This window comes from Typopeltis vanoorti, chromosome 9, assembly GCF_054136105.1.
Source record: "Typopeltis vanoorti isolate ZY-2024b chromosome 9, IOZ_Tvanoo_1.0, whole genome shotgun sequence".
NCBI lineage: Eukaryota > Metazoa > Arthropoda > Arachnida > Uropygi > Thelyphonidae > Typopeltis > Typopeltis vanoorti.
In genome coordinates, this window is record NC_143557.1 from 33383334 (window position 1) to 33405469 (window position 22136).

The following is a 22136-nucleotide window of genomic DNA, read 5'->3' on the forward strand; positions in this document are numbered from 1 at the left end:
ATGAAATTCATGCACATAATTGAGTCTCAGGTCTGGTTTAGTCCCAAAAGGGTGGAAAGAGGATCCTCCTTTATGCAGTGGATAAATCCCAAACAGTTCTTTCAATATGCCGCAAGCAAAAAAAAAAAACTATACACTGCAAAATGATTTTAAGGAATGCCGATGGTAAGGAGGTCACTGAATCAGTCGATATAGTGGAATTACTGAGCGAGCACTTTGCAAGAGTATATCATCCAGGTGGTGACACTGAAAAAATGAAGGAACCATTAGTTTATACAAGAATTGTGATGAATGAAGTGAAGGTGAATAGTCTATTATAGAACCTTAATGTGAAAACATTTGTGGGATTGGATGGTATACCGGCACGGGTCTTACATGAAGCGGCTAAAGAATTATCAGTGCCCTTGACCATGTTGTTTAATCTGAGTCTCGGGTCTGGTTTAGTCCCGAAGGTGTGGAAAGAGGGAAAAATAATTCCACTGCATAAAGGAGGATCCAAGACTACTGTTGCAAATTACCGACCGATCAGCATATCAGGAGTCATTGTCAAGGTCTTGGAGAAAGTAGTCAAGGGAAAAATACAGGAATGGATTAATGAAAATGAGATACTGTATGGGGGACAGCATGATTTTGTGAAGGGTAGATCATGCCTCTGTAACTTGCTCAGGTTTCATAACACAGTGACAGCTGAACTGGATAAGGGTAATGGGTTTACAGTGATACTGCTGGACCTGGCAAAGGCCTTTGACAGGATACCACATGGAAGTTTAATCCGTAAACTGCAACATATGGGAATGGATATAGGGTTGGTGAGATGGATAGGAGGATGGTTGATGGAGAGATACCAGAGAGCAGCTTACTCAGTAGTTCAAACAACGGCCTGTGACTAGTTGTGTGCTGCAGGGGTCTGTTCTTGGACCACTGCTGTTTAATTTGTTCATTAACGATATAGGAAAGGATCTGAGAGGAAAGGTTCATTTGTTCGCTGATGATGCAAAGTTGGGTAGGGCAATAGTGAATGCAGAAGATGTCAAAATTTTGCAAGAGGATTTGGATAGATTGGAGGTCTGGGCTAAGGAGAATGGATGTCAATTTAATGTGGCAAAATGTAAGGTTATGCATTTTGGGGTGAAAAGATTAGCAGCAGTATACCACATTGGTGGAACTGTACTCAAGGAGATTGATGAGGCCAGGGACTTGGGAGTGTTGATGGATAGGGAATTGGAAGTTTAGGAGGCACATTGCAAAAGTGGCTAAATCAGCTCATCAAATCACTTGGATGCTGAAGAATACTTTGACGAGCAGAGATAAGCAAGTTATTGTTCCTCTGTATTGAGCCTTGATAAGACCTCATCTCAATTACTGTGCCGAGGTTTGGTCACCTTGGTTTCTTCTTGATGGGGAGGTTAAGAGGATCCAGAGGCAAGTGACCAAGATGATAGCAGGTCTATGGAATGAACCTTATGAAAACAGGTTGAAGATTTGCGAGTTGCAGAAATTGGTTGATAGGTGGAAAAGGGGAGATATGATTGAGACACTCAAATTGCTGAAGGGTTTCTATAGGATTAATTCAGAGAATATTTTTGAGAACAGGACTGGTGGTGGGAGGACTAGGGGACATCCATGGAAGCTGGGCAAGAGTGTGGTTAATAAGGGTGTTAGAGCTGGGTTTTTTACTTTTAGAGTGGTGAGTGAGTGGAATAAACTGCCAGAGTCTGTTATGGGTGCTATGACAGTGAATGAGTTCAAGGCAAAGTATGATAGATACTGTGTGAATGTCAAATAGTTGTGATGGACATGATGTTTAGAGCCTCCCTCAATGAGTCTAAGCACTCCTTGGAGTCGCATATAAGAATAATAATGGTCATTATTAATAATAATAATGCACATAATTAACTAACTCATCATTCAGTGAATATTTCTACTATATCTTGTACCATCAGTAGCACACCAATTGACCAACAATACAGTCATATTCAAGAGGTAGCATGTTTTATTTATTACACACATAGGATCCCAGAATTCTCAACAGGAAGTTACTCAACAGCAAATAACACTATCACAATCCACCACCTACTCTGCACAGCATTTTTATTTACTTGCATATGTTCTCCAAAAAGAAAACCCTGCTGCTTCTGTATGAGATTTGCTAACTCATTTTCAGTTGAATAAGTCCACACAAAAACTTCTCATAGCATGATAAGAATTGAAACCAATAATAATAATAACATTATTATTATTACACGACACCTCCAGGAAGTCCAAAGAATCATCAAAGGAGGACACTTACTCTACACTCCATCTCCATCGTTACAGACAATCACAAACATCCATGGCCACGGCGGGATTTGAACCCGCAACCTTTTGGCTGGAGAGTGGATAAGCTGACCACTTGGCCAACCAGGCCGACATGTTTAAAATTATAATGGAGCTGTATCTATAGTGTGTGAGGGGAAAAGTATTCCTTACTATTGTATTTGTAAATGGGAATTCAACTTCAATCAATTGAATACAATCAATTCAAAAACTAACACATACAGGTGACTTCCCTATCTATCACACATCTCATTACTTTCTCTACTAAATAAAGTTATTCTTTCATACCACCTGTTCTACTGCTGACCATAACTCAAACACTTACTAGCATGTTATTCCAAACTTCCCCTTGCCAGAGTCATTTTTCTACAACTACATTTTACATTCATCAGGCAAATACCAATCAAATTTCTCCATAACTAGCCCCTCATAGATCCATATGTAACTCTGGGGGGGGGGGGGAACTAACTGGACCGAAGTGCATCATCTACTCGCCATTCAAACTAACCTTATACCCTTCGTACTTGACTATAGAAGCAAGAATTGAGATTTAAGATATTCTAAAACGGTTAACTTGGGTTGCAATGTACGAACCATACAGTGACGTTATATCCTACAATTTATTGAGGTACGATAGCATTCTTTAAATGGACTCACAAATACTCGATCCTACAGAATAAAATAAAAAATAAACATTGTTCAGGTAAGAAAGAGATGTGTATCTACAGGAAATTAAAATTCTTTCTACCTTTGCGGCAGCTGTTTTTTTTTTTTTCCCCTTTAAACAGGAAGGTTTAAAATCTCCTTTTGGAAAAACAACGAACATCGATTCCCCATGGGGGAAGCTAAAAACTGTATTTGTGTTTTAGTTTAAAAAAAATAATAAGAAGAAGAAAAAAAAAAACACGAACTTACGAAAGTTTGGATTATTTGGAGCGCGATATGCGTTATATCGCGCATCAAGAGCCAAAACTTGTTGCCAAACACCTGCCATTATTTACCTAAATCTTCTAACTCAAAGGTGATTACTACAGGAGCTTTCTACACATAAAGGGTTTCGGTATTACCTTTTCTACTCTTCCGGCTTGATTCAACGTCATTTCAGTACAAGGCCGAGCCTTGATCAAATGTATCCAATAGAGGTCTCTGCGAAACTGTATTACCATACACTTCATATAAATAACGCCATCTTGCTCCCCTCCCTTCTGACATATAGGGAATTGAATGCTACTTATAGGTGCGGTTATTTAGCGTTACAAGTGTGGGTTGTTATTTTATATCGGCTTATTTTATTTATTTGTGATTTTTTTTTTGTAATCGTCCTGTGTCAAAATCAGTGAACATTCGGGCTGAGTTACTGGCTAAAATGCAAGCCATTAAGTGCGTCGTAGTCGGTGATGGGTAGGTTCATTTTCATCATTATTGCTATTTTAAACAGTACTTGAATGTTTTCGAGATACATACAGTGAATAATCGCATTTGTTTCCCGATATTTTCATAAGTAGTAGCCAAAAACGATCATTTTCCCATTCAACATTTACGTTTCTCATTACACCGATATAATTCTCATTGGAAGAGACTAGTATTTTTATATGGATATTGCAACATTCTTGTGTTATACTGTTATTTCTTCGTGATTCAGCATCATCACTATTCTGTTCAAACATTTGCCTTTTTATCTCAAGTGTTCTGAACTTTTTAAATTAAAAAAAAAATCGAAAAACTTTTCAATTGGTAATAGCAGTTGTAATTTCAGAGTACCTTGTTTTGTAATAGTAACATATTTAAAAAAAAATCCTAAATTTTATTTACGTGATCAAAATATTCTTGAAGTAGCAAAATTCCAAAATAACATGTAGATAGAAAGTGTAGGAAATATCGCTTGACTTAAGAGGTTAAAATTTTGTTGCCTTATTCTGTGGAGCTGCAGAAGTAGCTGGAGTTGTATAGCTTTTCTTCATTTATTGGGGTAGTTATTCGTATATTTCCCATGTGTTAATAAATGACATTAGTATGCAGTGTGATTTGAAAGTTTAGATTAGTTTGGATAATTATTTATTTGCATTAAACTGACATCCCCATTCATTTTCCTATCTGCCCAGCTTGTTCAAATCTTCCGGAAGGGTTATCACATTGTTGATATTCCTAATAATCTTTCCCAGCTTCACATCATCTATTAACAACTGAATATCCCCTTGCATTCCATTGTCACTAATATAAAGGTTAAACAATATGAGTGTCAGTACTGAATCCTCTGGAACCCCACTTATTACCTTCTGGTTCCTTGATACCTATCAGAGAGCCACTTCAGTTTGGTAATTGATACTTAGTCAAATGCTGTAACTTGGATATCAGCTCATGTAGCACACTGTCAAATGCCTTTTTCATAAAATCCGAAACATATCACAGCATATTCCTTTCCCTCATCAGCTGCTCTCTTGTTTCTTTGTTATAAATGGTAGTAAGGTTACGAAAACAAGACTGTCCCTTAAATCCATGCTGATTCTCACATATTACTCTCATCTGTGTAGTGCTGTATATAATCTCTCACTAATTTCTCCATAATCTCAACAGCTAGAAGAAATACAAACTGGTCTATAGTTTCACTTCGATTCTACCATCGCCCTTATGTAATTGCCCTCCTAGGGCACTTTTCCCATAGCCAGACTTTCATGGAAATACCAAGTCAGTGAAGCTATGAGTTCCTTAGCACATTTTCTTAAAACGCATGGTAAAATCCCATAGAGTTCCATCGCCTTATTGGCATCCACAGTACTTTCTATTTGAAAGACATTCCTATTGCTCTTCCAAACCTTGAACCCTCTCCATCCCTCTAGTAATAAAACCTTCTTTTCCAAGGTGCAATACCACAATAAAGTGATCATCATTAAATAAAACCACTGTCTACATCAGTCATTCTACTTCCATTTTTGTCTATCAGTATCATTCTTCCACAATCATATCTTCTCTCTGCAACAAAATTCCTTTTGGATTTCCCTTGGATCTCGAGGATAATCTTGGTGGAGATTTTCCTCAGTATTTTTATGAATTGGGAATACTCTTGAGGGTTTGGAGGGACTGGCTCCATGGAGCAGTCAAGATCTTCCATGAAACCCTTGGTTTGGCTTTTGAAATTAATTCAAATCAAAACTCTATGGTCACTCTCTTCAACTAGGAGTAGGGATGGCATTTCAGTTAGCATCAGAGAATCAGAACCATTGCATCTAGTTTCTTTTTTTACTACATATTGCCTAAGGCATTTGCCCCTCTGGAATACCAGAAATTCTGTGCTGTGTCCTCTTCTCATGTTATACTGCAGTAGTTAAATATCACATAATTGTGATATTTAACTACTGCAGTATTTCCCTCATTCTCGCACTTACCAAACTTAACTGTCTAAACCCTTCCTGTTTTCACCCTCTGTTTCCTGGCCTATGCAATGGTGCACTAAGTAGCCTGTCCTGCCTATCCCCTATCTCACACTATATGTTCTCTCAAAACCATTAGTGCCATTTCCCTCAAATCCTCTGCTCTAAGAGAAAACAATTCATCACTTGTTATATGCAATATTCCATCACCATGATGTATGCCCTTCCTATTCTGCCAAAATATACTTCACCCTTTTACTTCTATTCCTGTCAGTATCATCTTTTAACCATGTTTCACTGATCCCAATAATTTTGGAGAGGCTATCAGTGCTATTAATTCATCTCCTTCACTCTTGATACTCCTGGCATTTGTATTTTAAATATATACATACAGGTAACCCTTGTATAATGCGGATGTTAGGTTCCATAGAAATACCGCGTTATATAAATCACGTTATACGAGCCTTAGATCACATAGAAAAAGTAGGGTTAGGTTCCAAAATCATTTTTTTTTTTTTTTTCTAAATTATATAAACAACAATGACATATCCAACAAAAACAATATTTTTATTTCATCATCAAATTCCTGCCATGTACCCTCAAGGGGTGTACAGGATATGAGAGTACTACATGAAAACAATTACATCATTACTAACTTCTTATCTACAATTTTCCTCCAAATCAGTCTGTAACTTGTCAAGACTCCAACATTATCAGATCTTATATTTCTATCGTCTAAGGCACTTTGTACCGCATCAATCCACCTATATCTTGGTCTTTCTCTGGGTCATTTTGCTGCCAACCTGGCAGAGAACACTTCTTTTGCTAATCTTTCCTCGCCCATTCTGTTTAAGTGACCATACCACCTGAGATTAGCTCTGCTAACGCATTCCTGGATGCTGACAATGTCAAGTTCTTTCCTAATATCCTCTTTTTTAATATGATATTGCCATTGATACCATCTGTTCACGCCTATAATCTTTCTCAGGGCTCTCATATCTGCGGTCTCTAGTCTTTGGTCAAGTGTTTTACTTCTGACCCAGCTCTCAGATCCATAAGTTAAAACTGGTTTGAACACTGTCTTCTATACAGCTTATTTAGTGTTCCGATTAATTTCTCTCTTATTCCACATGAATTTATTCAGTTGATTTCCCACCATACCAGCTTTGCTGATTCTGTTGTCTATTTCTATATTTAATTTACCATCTTCAGTAAAAATCGTGCCTAAGCAGCTGAAATGTTTTACTTGTTCCACAGGTTCTCCATTCACAACACAATTGACATTTTCAATGATTCTGCTTATTTTCATTGTCTTTGTCGTTTTATTGCTGACCTTCATACCATATCTGTTACAACAGCTATTCAATTTAGTCAGAGAATCTTGCACACTTGTAGTGGATTTATTTAGAAGTATAACATCATCTGCATAAAGCAAAGAGCTAACATTAACATCGCCAATTTTGATATAATGTTTAATACTTTCCTTCATAATGTGATCCATATAGATAATGAATAACAGAGGGGATAATGTACATCCTTGTCTCACACCAGATTTAACATTAAACCATCGTCCTGTATTTCAATTCTAACTGCTGACTTACAATTCAAATAAAGACTAAGTATTGCTTGATATAATGCCCCATTGACACCATATAACTGTAGCATATTGAATAGCTTTTCTCTTGGCACCTTGTCATATGCCTTTTCCAGATCGACAAAACTTAAATACAGATCTTTGTTATATTCCCATGCTTTCTCAACTATTTGTCATAAAGTGAAGATCTGATCCTGACAGCCTCTTTTTGGCCTGAATCTAGCTTTTCTTCCACAATTCTTCTCAACCATTTCTCAAGTATACTTGCATAGATCTTGCCAGGAACACTCAGTAGGGAAATACCTCTGTAATTCTCACATTCAGTTTTATTTCCGTTTTTATATATAGGTACTATTAGAGCTCTACTCCAAACATCAGGAATTCGTCCCTCTGTCCAGGCTTTCTGAACTATGCAGTGCAGCCACTGTAAGAATTTTATACCACCATACTTCAGCATTTCTGGTCGAATATCATCTACTCCTGCTGCCTTTCCACATTTCAAGCCTTTAATGGCTTTTTCTACTTCAAGTATGGATATGTATTCCTGACTGCATACCTGGTCAGTGTTTTTTACCACTGTGCTGTCATCACTGCTTGTTTCATTTAGCAAATTTTCAAAGTAATTACTCCATACTTCAAGGATATCCTTTTCTCCCATTTTCCTGTCACCTTTATCATCTCTAACTCCTTTTACAGTACTCTTTCCTCCATTCCTAAGCTTCTTCAACAACCTCCAGATTATTTTGCCACCTTCTTGATATTTATTTTCTATATTCTTGCCAAAGTCCTCCCATGACTTTTGTTTAGCTAGTTTTACACAGTGTTTAGCATTCTTGTATTTGTCTCTATATTCTCTAACAGCACAAGCTGACTTATTTGACAGGAACTCTTGATATGCTTTCTTCTTTTTCTTCACTGCCTCTTTAACTTCCTGTGTCCACCAGGGAGTTCTGATTTTTTTAATCCTTGCAGACAACCTCACCAAATGCCTCTCTGGCAGAATCAATCAATGTTTTCTTCAGAGTTTCCCACTGAATCTCCAAAGTTTGATTCCTGTTCTCAAACTCTCTCATTTTTTCTTCAATAATCTTTGTGTATTTTAGTCTACAGTTCACATCTGAGAGCTGCTAACTTTTATTCGCTTAAAAACCTTCTTACATGTTATTCTTTTCGATATGAAATTCAATTTTATCCTTCTCAAGACTAAATAGTGATCACTTCCAATTTCAAATCCTCTGTACACTCTGGTGTCCTGCACCAGGGAGAAAACATCACTATCAACAATAACATAGTCAATGAGGCTTTTCTTATTCCTAGCCTCTTCTCTCCATGTGAATTTGTGCACATTTTTATGTTGGAACATGGTGTTAGTAATAACCAGTCCATGTCCTGAGCAGATCTCCAACAGATATTTGCCATTTTTATTAGCTTTGCTCTTTTCTCCAAATTATCCCAAAATATTTTTATATGTCTCACAATCATTTCCTACTCTGCTATTTAGATCCCCAACAAGGACCAACTTTTCCTTTTTCATTGTGTCAGTTGCTTTTTCTAAAGCCTCAAAAAATTCCTCTACTTCTACCTTAGTAGAACCTTCTGTGGGACCATAGGCACAAATAAGTCTCATTGTCCAGTTTCCCATTCTCATATTTGCCCACATTACTCTACTTGAGACTGACTGCCATTCAAGAAGATTAGCCTCGTATTTTGTGTTGAATACTATGGCTACTCCTCCTTTTCCTTGATTGTCATTGCCTAAATATAACATTTTGTATTTATTGCTCAGAAAGATCTCACCAGTTTTGGTTTTTTTTGTTTCAGTCAGCCCTATTATGTCGATCTGGTACTTATCTAATTCCTCAGCTAGCTCCATTTCTTTGCCATTCAGGCTTCTTACGTTGATAGTACCGATCTTTAACTCTTGTGATGTTGAGTTGGTGTTTGTTTTCAGGTTTGTTACAGTAGCTGACTTTTTGCTGTTCGCCCTGGTTCCCTGGCAAAGACAACAGGGGCCTTGTTTAACCGGGCGATGCCCCAGCCGGCATGAAATTTTGTCATGTTGTACTATCAGTTTTTATTTTGGTTTAACCAATAAGAATACAATTTGGTCGGCTAAATCCCAAATTGCCAGAGCCCATCCTCGTTCGTTCAGTATCCAAGTAGATACCCATCAGGGTTCACCACGAGAAGGTGAGGATTGGACATTAGTTCATTAGCCCTGGTTGGTTCTCCGCATTCCTTTAAAGGCTATGTGGAGGTCTCCTCTCAGTTATATAGCTTTCACCCTGAAGCACCTCCATTTTTATTTTTATTTAATTCAGGTAATTCATGTAAGTTAAGAAAACATAATAAGACAAATACGTAGTATAAAATTATAAAAATTAGAAATTGTACATAAATTTCATTGCACATAATGCATAAATGTTTTAGACAATAAAATAAAGCACATATTTTAATCGTCATTACTGACTTCAAAACTAACATTTCGTAGATGTTCTTTAAGTGGCCGGAGGTCGTCACCACTTGAAATATCTTGGATATCGTTTGTATAATTCTCATATGTATCTAACTCACCAGAAAATAAACTGCTCAGCTTGAGATTAACACACTTATGATTTTAAATGCGCTTTCCTGGCAGAAAACGAAGACAATTTTCAACAATAAACACTTTATAGAGTAAACCCTAGATGCCAAACCTATGGCACCCGTGCCAGAGGTGGCACATCTGAGAATTTTGCTGGCATGTCAACGATTTACAGGTGATATCCTTTTATACGCTTATAAATTATTCAATTTTTTTTTTAATTGTTACAATACGTTCAAGCTGAATTTTGTTTTACACAAGACAGCAGCTATTAAGACGTGTATATGATTGGTGCGGTATTAACAAAAGATCGCGTGACCCAAAGACAAAAGGAACCGACAAGTGTTGAGTTGAAACGTTAATTCTCTTCAGTTGAATTTCATAACATCTGAAACTGTCATAACAACATTCACTGTAAGTTTTAACACATTCACAACAGGGGTGTCATTTATCGTTTCAATGGAACTTCTCAGTATGGACAGGCTCAAATCACACAAATGTTTCAACCCTTGGTTGAATTTTATGGCTTCTTGTTTGCATTTTGAGGTGGCAGGCAAACTCACACATTTCATTATATGGCATGTTTCAATTCTTGGTAGTCTTTTATTTTAAGTTAGCCTCTTTGTAATCTGTCATAATGACATCGAGAATTTCAAATGCTATAAAACAAACACTTATTTCATAATTGAAAAATTGGACAATAGTTTTTAGTTAGATACTGTGTTTTGGTGTAACATATGGTTTTGCTTAAGTCTATGCAGCATAGTTTCTGTGAGAAGGGACATGTGATTTATTACTTAGTGCCGTTTTTATTTCATCTGTCTCTAATTGCACTATTTGTTGAGAATGACAGAGACTGCAAAAGCCTCTGTACAGTACCTTATTCAGTGATGCAATAAAACTAAATTCGATACTGATAACTACTTGCACGATACAGGCAGACACAAATTTAACGAAGATAAAATTTGATTTTAAAGTCCCACAGTGAAAAATATGAAAAAATAAATAAAGGGTTACTAGAAATTGTAGACTGCGTTGAACAAGGGATGCTACAATTTGTAGACCGTGTTATACAAGGGTTACCTGTATGTGTGTATATATATATTATTAGGGTTACCAAGTAATTTTATAAACTTGGTTATTTTACTCCTAATCCCAAGTAAGCAAACAGTTAAGTTTGTGCCTGAACTAAAGGTGGTGCAACACCAGGGCAACTCATTGTAAAGGTGGGTAAAGCTCTGATCACTATTCTTAGTATTTTCCATAATGTAAAGCACATCTCACTAAGATGTATACTGCAATACATTATGGGTGGGGTCACTACCCAGACTGGTTTCAACCTTTTTTGAGGTCTCCTCAGTGAGTAGCTAGACCCTAAATACCAAGGTTTTAGTAATACAGAGCCTTATCAACTTTACCTATACAAATTGCTAAAAGGTGTTTTTAATTTGAATAAGAATCTCTGAAGGAGATATAGATGTAAATAAGTTTTTTACTTGGGAATAATGTATATTATTAGGGTTACCAAGTAATTTTATAAACTTGATTATTTTACTCCTAGAGCTTTACTCATCTTTACAATGAGTTGCCTTGGTGTTGCACCACCTTTAGACTTGAACTACGTTCAGGTGCAAACTTAACCGTTTGCTTACTTGGGATTAGGAGTAAAATAACCAAGTTTATAAAATTACTTGGTAACCCTAATAATATACAGTATTCCCAAAGTAAAAAACTTATTTACATCTATATCTCCTCCAGAGATTCTTATTCAAAATAAAAACAACTTGTGGCAATTTGTATAGGTAAAGTTGATAAGGCTCTGTATTTCTAAAACTTGTATTTAGGGTCTAGCTACTCACTGAGGAGACCTCAAAAAAGGTTGAAACTGGTCTGGGTAGTGACCCCACCCATAATGTATTGCAGTATACATCTCTTAGTGAGATGTGCTTTACATTATGGAAAATACTAAGAATATTAATCAGAGCTTTACCCACCTTTACAATGAGTTATGAGTTGCCCTGGTGTTGCACCACCTTTAGTTCAGGCACAAACTTAACTGTTTGCTTACTTGGGATTAGGAGTAAAATAACCAAGTTTATAAAATTACTTGGTAACCCTGATAATATACATTATTCCCAAGGTAAAAAACTTATATATATATCAGTGCATTGTCAGTATTTCTATGCCTATTCCTTCCACACTCCATTTGACTGTGCATGACACAATACACCCTGATGGCTCTTTTCCTTACACTAATACTCTCCCTTACCCAAGAAAGTTCTCTTCAGATGCCTACGTTTTTCCTCGGCGAACATGTGGTATATGCTCGTCAGTTAGAAAGACTTTCTGAAGACAGTTTACAGGTCTTAGACCCAGGTTTTCTTCTGGAAACTGGGAATTTTTTTATTTTGCAAAATGGATGGAATGTACTCAGTTAATAACATGATATACTTGCCTCAATGTTTTTTAAATGCATTCTAGAATAAGTTTCAAGATTACATGTTTAGTCCATTTAGACACCTACTGGCTTAAATTATTGGAGAAACAATGTTCAAAGTTATATATGAAGTTGAATTGCCAGCCGCCTTAGCCAAGGAATGATGTACTCTCTCCAAGAGGTGAGTTTGAATCACGTAATGGGCATAGATGTATTGTCCTTAGGTTGGAGATGACTCATTTTCTAATGTGAGACTCCTCCTTAACTGCCCTATTACTCTAGTCCTATTTACTGTTTCCACACTCACCACATTCTGTCATTGCATCCTGCTCACCAACAACTTTGTTCAAAGAGCTTTCTCATTCCCTTGCTTAGATCCTCCTTGTACAGTTTCTAGGGATGGCCTTTTGTTCTAACCATCTCCCTCTACTCTAAAAAGTGAATCTGCTAGCTTAATCCCAAAAGCAGTCGACCAGATCAGCACACAGTAGTTCATATGTAGCCCTCATCAAGTCCTCTTATTGCTTTAATCCATTGTGATGTCTTCACAATTTTAGCAGTGTGACTCCTAAACTTAGTCTTTGTCTACCACTACTTCCAGCTCTCATCACCTCTGCTTCCTTTGGAATTTCTTCATTAATTGCACACTCTACTCTCCATATTTGGCTATCAAATTTCAAGCCCTTTGCAACATTATACTCTCTCCTCCTATAATGTACCACTGTGACCGTCCTATTTTGGGATACTCATTTCCCGTATGCAAACCACTGATACCCGACAGCTAATTACCTATCCAGCTATTATCCATCCCCATACATTCCAGTTATTTACCAGCCTACTCGGCAATCTAAGACCTTTTTGAAAAACTTAGAGTATGCTACTGTATATTCAGATGGAGACGGAGAGTTATAGAATAGGTGTCCTCCCTCGACGAGTCTTCGGACTCGTTAGAGGTGTCATGAAATAATAATTCATCTCCCATGCATAAAGACACCTATGGGACTTCCATATTTACACAAAACATATGCCAGAGTGAAATACTTGTTAATCACATTAACGAATATTTAGTATTTCATTTAAAAAAAAAAAAAAAAAAACAGGTGTAGGTTCAATCTTCTTCTTTGAGTGCAGTCTTGTATTGGAGGTTGGCAACCACCTTGGCAAATTTTGAGCAATCCTCAGCCACTCTGAACAGTCCTCAGAGCTCATGTCTTCCAGCTAAGATTTTCTTTTATAATCAATTGAAGTATCTTATATTTTTCATTACAAAGAATGTGACTAAGATATGCAGTTTTCCTTCTTTATATGGTATCTAAAAGTTTGCATCATTTCCCCATTTGTTCCAGTACTTCTTGATTGGGCATTTTTGCTGTCCGTTTGAGGGTTTTTAACATTGGTCTGTATAACCACATCTCAAAGGCTTGGAGTTTTTTTTTATTGATGTTGTCTTCAAGGTCCAAGTTTCTACATCATACATAGCATTTAACCATGCATATTTTAAACACTAAATTTAAATTGCAGTTACAGTGTTGATTTCATCAGGAGAAAATTTTTTCTTTCTATTTCAATTCTAATTTTTATTTCCATTTTTGGATTGCATTCTTCATTTAACCAGCATCAGAGATATTTAAATTTTCTCACTATTTCCATTTGTTTCCCCATTTAAAGAAAATGCTGAATTAAGAATTGGTTTCTTGTTTACGACCTTAAATTTAGTTTTGGTGATTTTTATTTTTAATTCCATTAGTTCCAGAAGATTTTGAAGATTCTGAATATTGTCATCCAGGATAGCTGTGTCATCAACATATTGGATGTTATTGATGATTTCACCATTTACATTAATCTCTTCCTTTTTAATATTTTTTGAAATATGGCTTCTGAGTATATCTTAAAAAAGAAGAGGCAACACATCCTTACCTTACTCCTTGTTTGATGTTAATGGAATCTGTAATAATGTCATCAACTTGAACAGATGCCTTTTGGTTCCAATATAAGTTTTCAGTGATCTTAATGTCTTTACCATCTAATCCAATTCTTTTTAATAGTTCAATCATTTTAGTATGTTAGACTTTGTTGAATACTTTCTTGTTTTGGTCACTACATTGTTGGAATAAGATTTGAGAACAGAAAAGAATCTCTCTTGTTCCCAAACCAGTTTCTAAAGCCAAACTGGGTATCACTGGTGATGTCTTCATTTTTTTTTTTTTGTTGTTGTTGTTTATTTTTTTATTATTTTTTTTCCAGAAACATTTTGAGAACATGACTCATTGCTGATCATTCTATAGTTATTAAGCCCCTGCAGCTCAGTCGGTATAGACGAAGCCCTTTGGTTGGATAAACCAGGGTTTGATTCCATTAGTGACGCGAGGAACCATTATCTGGTCTCTTTCAATGAAAAGTGAGTTAGCCAGTCTCATACGGAGGTGGGAGGAGTTCACCCAGAACAGGCTAACTGGCCCTTGAGCACATGCATCTGTGGACATAGGACATGCTGGGGGTGGATAGGGCTAACTACCTTATCCTCGAGTTACGGTTGCGATGTCCAAGAATACTTGGAAAGGTTGTGGACGCCTTAAGTGCCTGTTAGGATCGATAGGATAGGATTCTATAGTTATTACAAGTTTTCACATTTGCTTTTTTAGGTAGCATGACGAAGGTCAACTGTAACCAGTCTAGAGGGATTATGCCTGTGTCGTAGATCTTATTAAATGTTAAATCTTATGTTGTCGCCTTCTAAGAACTACTATTTCGGCTGGTATTCTATCAGAGCCTAAGACTTTACCATTTTTAGCTGAATTCAGTGCACATCATACCTCTGATCTTAGAATGCATGGACCTTCCATCTGTTCATAAGCATTTTCTGGATTTTGTCTGTTATCAATAAAGAGCTCTTCTACATATTTCACCCATTCTTGTATTCTGTCATCCTTTTCGGATATTATTTCTCCCTTTTTATTTCAAGGGATATGTGGTTGTTTTTTCTTAAATATACCTGAGGTCCCATAACAAATACTAAAATATAAGCCAATTGGAAAGAGAAGGCAGGGTAGACCTCAAAAAAGGATATTGGATGGATAATGAGACCGGAACAGACCAATATGGTCTATATTCATAATTAGTGTTATGATGATGACCTGAGATCTCTTTCAGTTTTTTGTGTAGATTAAAACTGTCATGCTTTTCCTGTAGAATTTCTTTACATTATTCATTCATCCAGATTTCTTCTTTGATCTTGCCTTTTTAATAATTTTCTGAACCTCTTTATATTTTGTTGGACTATGATTTTTATATGATCTGCAGTGATCCATCAGAGAGAGAATTTTATCAGTTATCCAATCTTTCTTTTTTACTGCTCTATCAGGACACAAGATATCGATACATTTCTCTATGAAGGCAGATTTTATTTTGTCCCAAGATTCATCAGCCACTCATGACGTCATCATTCTTGATAAGCGCTATCTCTTGATTCAGATCTTAACTCAGTTTTTTTTTTTTTTTATCTCCTGGTTTTTTAACTTTCCTAGATCAAACCTTTTTTGTTGATGTTTCTTAAATATAGCTTGCAGTCTAAGTTTTAACTCTGTCACCAGTAAATTATGATCAGAAGCAGTATCCACACTAGGATAGGTTTTTGTACTCTTTATAGAATTTCAAAATCGTTGATTGATTAGCAAGTAATCAGTTTAGTTTCGGACTATATTTGCATTATTATCCTGTGGTGATTGCCAAGTATATAGCCTTCAGGGTGTTAGCTTAAACCATGCATTTCCAATTATTAGTTTCTCTTCTTGTCAGAACTGAATAAGACGGTGTCCTCTCTCATTTCTTGTTCTCAGTCCATGTTCGCCAACTATATCTCCACTTCTACCTTTCCCAACTTTAGCATTAAAATCGCCCATGACAATGTTAATATAATGTGTTTCTTTGTGTTTTTCATTAGTTCTTTTAATTGATCATAAAATTCTTCGATCTCAGTACCATTCTTGGCAGCAGTAGGGGCATAGATCAGTATAAGACTAATAACTAGTAGTTGACCTTTCAGTTTTAATAACATCATCCTATCTGAGTAAGGAAAGAAGCTCAGCAGTGACTTGTTGGCATCTTTTGTTTAATATTATTCCAACTCCATTTTGATGGAGGCAAACATTCCCAACAAACACTATACTATGAAATCAAGAAAAAGAAAAAGTTTTTTGTATCACCAAATAGAGTAGAGACATTTACAGTCTTATATTTAGTAACAGTTAGTTTAATTAGACAACTGGAAGGACCCTTCATAATGAAAAATGCATCCCATCCCACAAACACACTAACTGAATTTGTCCTGACATCCTGTTTCAGATTTTCACTTGCAGAAAATACATGGTAAAACCAGTTTATAATGCTGTCATTGGGTGCAGAAAGCAAATAAAGATGTATATTGCACATATAAACTTCAAATAATTTCCAATTGTATTTGGGATTTCAATATCATTAAGAATGCTAATTCTCTAAGTTCTAGTGAAAGTTGCATCTAACATGCCATATAAACTGAAAATGCACCTGTCCGAAGTGTGACATACCAAACGTCCCCGAGCAGTGAAAGCATGTGCAAATACTACTGAGTGTCAACATGCTAAATGGCCATAACCTATCAATAATACATAAAAATCATGACCACTTCTATCATTACCCTTCAAGTGAAGGAAGTGTACAGAACTCCTGCTTTTATAAGTTGTTTCTATGCTTGTAAGGAAGATTTTGAAGAAAATCCAACTCGCCATCAACCAAATCTGTATTTAACTTCTCCAAAAAGATGAAATCACACTTGTGCTGCTACCTGTTTTTTTTTTTTTTTTTATATTTTGGTGAAATGGGGAAGATCAGTTTTAAAAAAAAAAAAAAAAAAAAATCACATCAGAGCCATATTAGCCTATCAGATCTCAGTCTCTCTCTCTTCTTTCCAAACTCATTTTTTCCATATTTTAGTTCCCATTTATCTCTTAAGTTTTTCATAATCATTCTTAGTAGTTCCACAGGTATCTATTCCTCACAGAAGTGAAATTATATACTGTCTGATCAAAGATATCCAGATACCCTTTCTTATAATAGTGGATATGGCTATTCACATCACAACCATAACTCATACAATATAAAAGATAGCATAGTCAGTCAATCTTTGTTGACGAACGTTAACAGTGTTATTATTATTTAGGCCTCTCTATATTAAGTGAAGAGACTCATCGTGGGAGGTCCTTCTTAGGAAACACAGTCTATCATACCACTCATTGTCTGTTCTTGCTTTAACCACTCTCTCAGGCAATGCATTCCATGTTCAACTACCTTCCACGCAAAGAAACCACTCCTCACTCTTGATCACAGCTTCCTTTCTTAACATCCAGGGATGGCCCTTGTCATCATTCCTTCCTGCCATTCCACCAAGCGAAAGAACTCCCCGATGTCTACCCTGTAACTGCCTCTCAACGGTTTAAAAGTCTCGATCATATCACATCCTCTTCTATCCACCAGACTCTGCAGTCCACATTCTCTCAGTCGATCCTCATAACTGACATTGGACAGTCCTGAAATCATCTTTGTTATCTGCCTTTGTATCCTTTCCAAAGTTAAATTATTCCCTTCAAATACTAGGGACTAAATTTGAGAGCAGTTGTCTAAGTGTGGTCTGATCAGGGTCTTATACGATGGAATGATAACTCTTATCTCTGCAGGTCCCTTTTCTTTGATACCCCCTGCATTCTATTCATCTTCCAAGTCAAAACCACATGGTCACTCTCTCTCCAACTGGTGGGAGAGATGTCATCTCACTTATTATCAGCTCTTCTGATGTTATGACCAAATCCAAAACTCTGAACATCTTGTTCCCTCTATTACATGTTGCCTAAGACATTTGTCCCTCAAGAATTCTAGAAATTCCATCTCCTTATTACTACATGCATTTTCCTCTTTCCAGCTTGTACTGCTGTGGTTAAAATCTCCCATAACAATCATTGTCTTTCTGTCCTCAGATGTCCTCCAAGCACATCCACATATTCCAGTCCTCTCTTCTGACACATTCTTGCTATTATGCTATTCAGTATTACTGCTCTTCTGCTCAGCTCGTCACTATCATACCTGGGCAACATACACACAATCTCTCCTCTCTGCATTTTGTTTTGAACAACCTCAAGCAAGAATCTCGGATCTCTCGCCGCCTGATTTACATTGCTAGTTATTCGTGCCCACCATAACAATCATCTCATCCATCCTTTCACCCCTCTTAATTGCCATAGCCACACTTTCTATCGTCCCTCCAGGCAAACACTCCTCTGGCATCCTATCTTGCACACTACGGGTCATCGAGTCTCCATACATCACGCCTCTTGCCACTCTGTTCCTTGATTGCTCACCTGCATCCTTCACTCTCTCTCTCCTCTAACCCTTTCTCTCTGTGTTCCCCTACCTACCTGCTGTTCTGGCATCACTTTATCCCTGGTTCCAGCATTCCCTTGCATTCTTCTCATTTCCTCTGACTTTATATACCTCTCTCTCTCTCTCTTCTACTGTTTCTCTTCTCTTCTATCATTCCCATACCCCTCTCTCATTCTTTTCTTCTACTGTTTCTATTCTCTCCTCTTCTCTCATTCCCTCTCTTCTACTTATAATAAAATTAGTTTAATCCTTTATCCAAGTGTGAGCAAACAAAGTTTGCGCCTGAAAGTATCTTCAGGACTGAGGTAAGGTGGTACAACACCAGGCAACTCGTTGCAAAGGTGGAGCAAGATACCAACACTCCTATATCAGTATCTCCTATAATGCAAAACACATCTTGCAGATATGTCTAATGTTATGCATTAAGGGAAGGGCCACTACCCAGACTAGTTTCGACCAACACTCCTATCTCAGTATCTCCCCTATAGGAGATACTGAGATAGCAGTGTTGGTAGCTTGCTCCACCTTTGCAACGAGTTGCCCTGGTGTAGTACCACCTACCCCAGTCCTGAAGATACTTTCAGGTGCAAACTTTGTTTGCTCACACTTGGATAAAGGATTAAACTAATTTTATTATACTCTAACCAAGTGAAAAATAAACTTTCAACCTCTCTTCTACTGTTTCTATTCTCTCTCTTCTACTGTTTCTATTCTCTCTCTTCTACTGTTTCTATTCTCTCTCTTCTATTGTTTCTATTCTCTCTCCTCTTCTATCATTCCCATACTCCTCTCTCTCTCTCTCATTCCCTCTCTTCTATTGTTTCTATTCCCTCTATCATTCCCATACTCCTCTCTCTCTCTCTCTCATTCCCTCTCTTCTATTGTTTCTATTCTCTCTATCATTCCCATACTCCTCTCTCTCTCTCTCTCATTCCCTCTCTTCTATTGTTTCTATTCTCTCCTCTTCTATCATTCCCATACCTCTCTCTCATTCCCTCTCTTCTATTGTTTCTATTCTCTCCTCTTCTATCATTCCCATACCTCTCTCTCTCTCTCTCATTCCCTCTCTTCTATTGTTTCTATTCTCTCCTCTTCTATCATTCCCATACCTCTCTCTCTCTCTCTCATTCCCTCTCTTCTATTGTTTCTATTCTCTCCTCTTCTATCATTCCCATACCTCTCTCTCTCTCTCATTCCCTCTCTTCTATTGTTTCTATTCTCTCCTCTTCTATCATTCCCATACCTCTCTCTCTCTCTCATTCCCTCTCTTCTATTGTTTCTATTCTCTCCTCTTCTATCATTCCCATACCTCTCTCTCTCTCTCATTCCCTCTCTTCTATTGTTTCTATTCTCTCCTCTTCTATCATTCCCATACCTCTCTCTCTCTCTCATTCCCTCTCTTCTATTGTTTCTATTCTCTCCTCTTCTATCATTCCCATACCTCTCTCTCTCTCTCATTCCCTCTCTTCTATTGTTTCTATTCTCTCCTCTTCTATCATTCCCATACCTCTCTCTCTCTCTCTCATTCCCTCTCTTCTATTGTTTCTATTCTCTCCTCTTCTATCATTCCCATACCTCTCTCTCTCTCTCTCATTCCCTCTCTTCTATTGTTTCTATTCTCTCCTCTTCTATCATTCCCATACCTCTCTCTCTCTCTCTCTCATTCCCTCTCTTCTATTGTTTCTATTCTCTCCTCTTCTATCATTCCCATACCTCTCTCTCTCTCTCTCTCTCTCATTCCCTCTCTTCTATTGTTTCTATTCTCTCCTCTTCTATCATTCCCATACCTCTCTCTCTCTCTCTCATTCCCTCTCTTCTATTGTTTCTATTCTCTCCTCTTCTATCATTCCCATACCTCTCTCTCTCTCTCATTCCCTCTCTTCTATCATTCCCATATCTCTCTCTCTCTCATTCCCTCTCTTCTATCATTCCCATATCTCTCTCTCTCTCATTCCCTCTCTTCTATCATTCCCATATCTCTCTCTCTTCTATCATTCCCATATCTCTCTCTCTCTCATTCCCTCTCTTCTATCATTCCCATATCTCTCTCTCTCATTCCCTCTCTTCTATCATTCCCATATCTCTCTCTCTCATTCCCTCTCTTCTATCATTCCCATATCTCTCTCTCTCATTCCCTCTCTTCTATTGTTTCTATTCTCTCCTCTTCTATCATTCCCATATCTCTCTCTCTCATTCCCTCTCTTCTATTGTTTCTATTCTCTCCTCTTCTATCATTCCCATATCTCTCTCTCTCATTCCCTCTCTTCTATTGTTTCTATTCTCTCCTCTTCTATCATTCCCATATCTCTCTCTCTCATTCCCTCTCTTCTATTGTTTCTATTCTCTCCTCTTCTATCATTCCCATATCTCTCTCTCTCATTCCCTCTCTTCTATTGTTTCTATTCTCTCCTCTTCTATCATTCCCATATCTCTCTCATTCCTACTCTAATTCGCCTTGCATTCATCTCTTCCATTCTCCTAATCTCAGCTCATCTATCCCTCTCTGCAAGTTAGTCACTCTTACTCCCCATTCATTCTCCCAATGAAGACCATCTCCAAAAACTTCTCAGTCATTCGTCTTGAATGACTTTTACCCTCCTGACTCTTATTTTCTCATTCATATTTCACTCGTCATTCTCTTCTATCACACTGCTTGTCTCCCGACATTCATTTCCTGTCCCTGATGCAACTAGGTCAGTTATTGAAATATCTAATTCATTGAATTTCTTCTATTTCCCTTCTCTCACCTGCCACATATCCAAGTCCCGGGACACATACATGCCGCAAGCACTGCATGCCACAAAGTCCTTTATTATGTTATGTATAATAGAGTCCTTTATTATGTTATGTATAATAGAGTCCTTAAATGGCAGAGGACTTGGTGATATTCCATTTGTGATTGCATCAGCAGCCGCCATCATTCCTTACTCCTGAGAAACTACTAAACTAAACGCTAAATGTATATAAACATATTGTGCATACTGATGATCTCAATAACTTACAACTTGACAACTTTCATAGGGAAGATGTCGCCTTTTGCAGCAACTCAGCTCAAGAAATTTCTGACCCAGTCAGCCATATGTGATGTTGCTCCTTGGAATTTCCACTTCACAGAAACAACAGCACAATCATGACCTTGTAGGCTGCATGAAATCAGATACCCCACTGAGTCTCTGGCACAAAAAATCTTGTGTTTAAGCTTATCAGCCACATTTGTTTAGTTGATAGTTGGTAATTGTTTCAACAGATTCGAGGAAAAGCCTCTCGAATTTAAATTTGCTCCAGTGGAGTAAGGTGGCTTTTTTGCATCAGATCCGGTGCCAGATATATGTTCTGCTAATCCTGGTGCTCTGATATATGGATGTTGGTTGTCCTATCTGTTTGTCCATAGTATGAACGGTTGCAGCTGTAGGATACCTGGTACACTCT

At 37.2% G+C, this 22136-nt stretch overlaps 2 protein-coding genes across 6 annotated transcripts in view; one reads left to right on the forward strand and one right to left on the reverse strand.

Annotated features, from left to right (window-relative positions):
- Nucleotides 1–3466, reverse strand: part of LOC150102961 (WD repeat-containing protein 13-like) — a 436326-nt gene extending 432860 nt beyond the window's left edge. For 2 of the 5 annotated variants that reach the window (XM_090398328.1, XM_090398333.1), the window contains exon 1: nt 3232–3377. In XM_090398328.1, coding sequence (XP_090254454.1) covers nt 3232–3310 — 79 coding nt within the window. In that variant the 5' untranslated portion in view covers nt 3311–3377. The other 3 variants (XM_090398329.1, XM_090398327.1, XM_090398332.1) reach the window with 3 other exon arrangements.
- Nucleotides 3467–3536: 70 nt separating this feature from the next.
- The window catches only part of LOC150102962 (ras-related C3 botulinum toxin substrate 1), a 68929-nt gene continuing 50329 nt past the window's right edge, over nt 3537–22136 (forward strand). Inside the window, exon 1 of the mRNA XM_090398334.1 lies at nt 3537–3717. Within this exon, the coding sequence (XP_090254460.1) occupies nt 3683–3717 (35 nt within the window). The 5' untranslated portion in view covers nt 3537–3682. The remainder of the gene's footprint in view (nt 3718–22136) is intronic.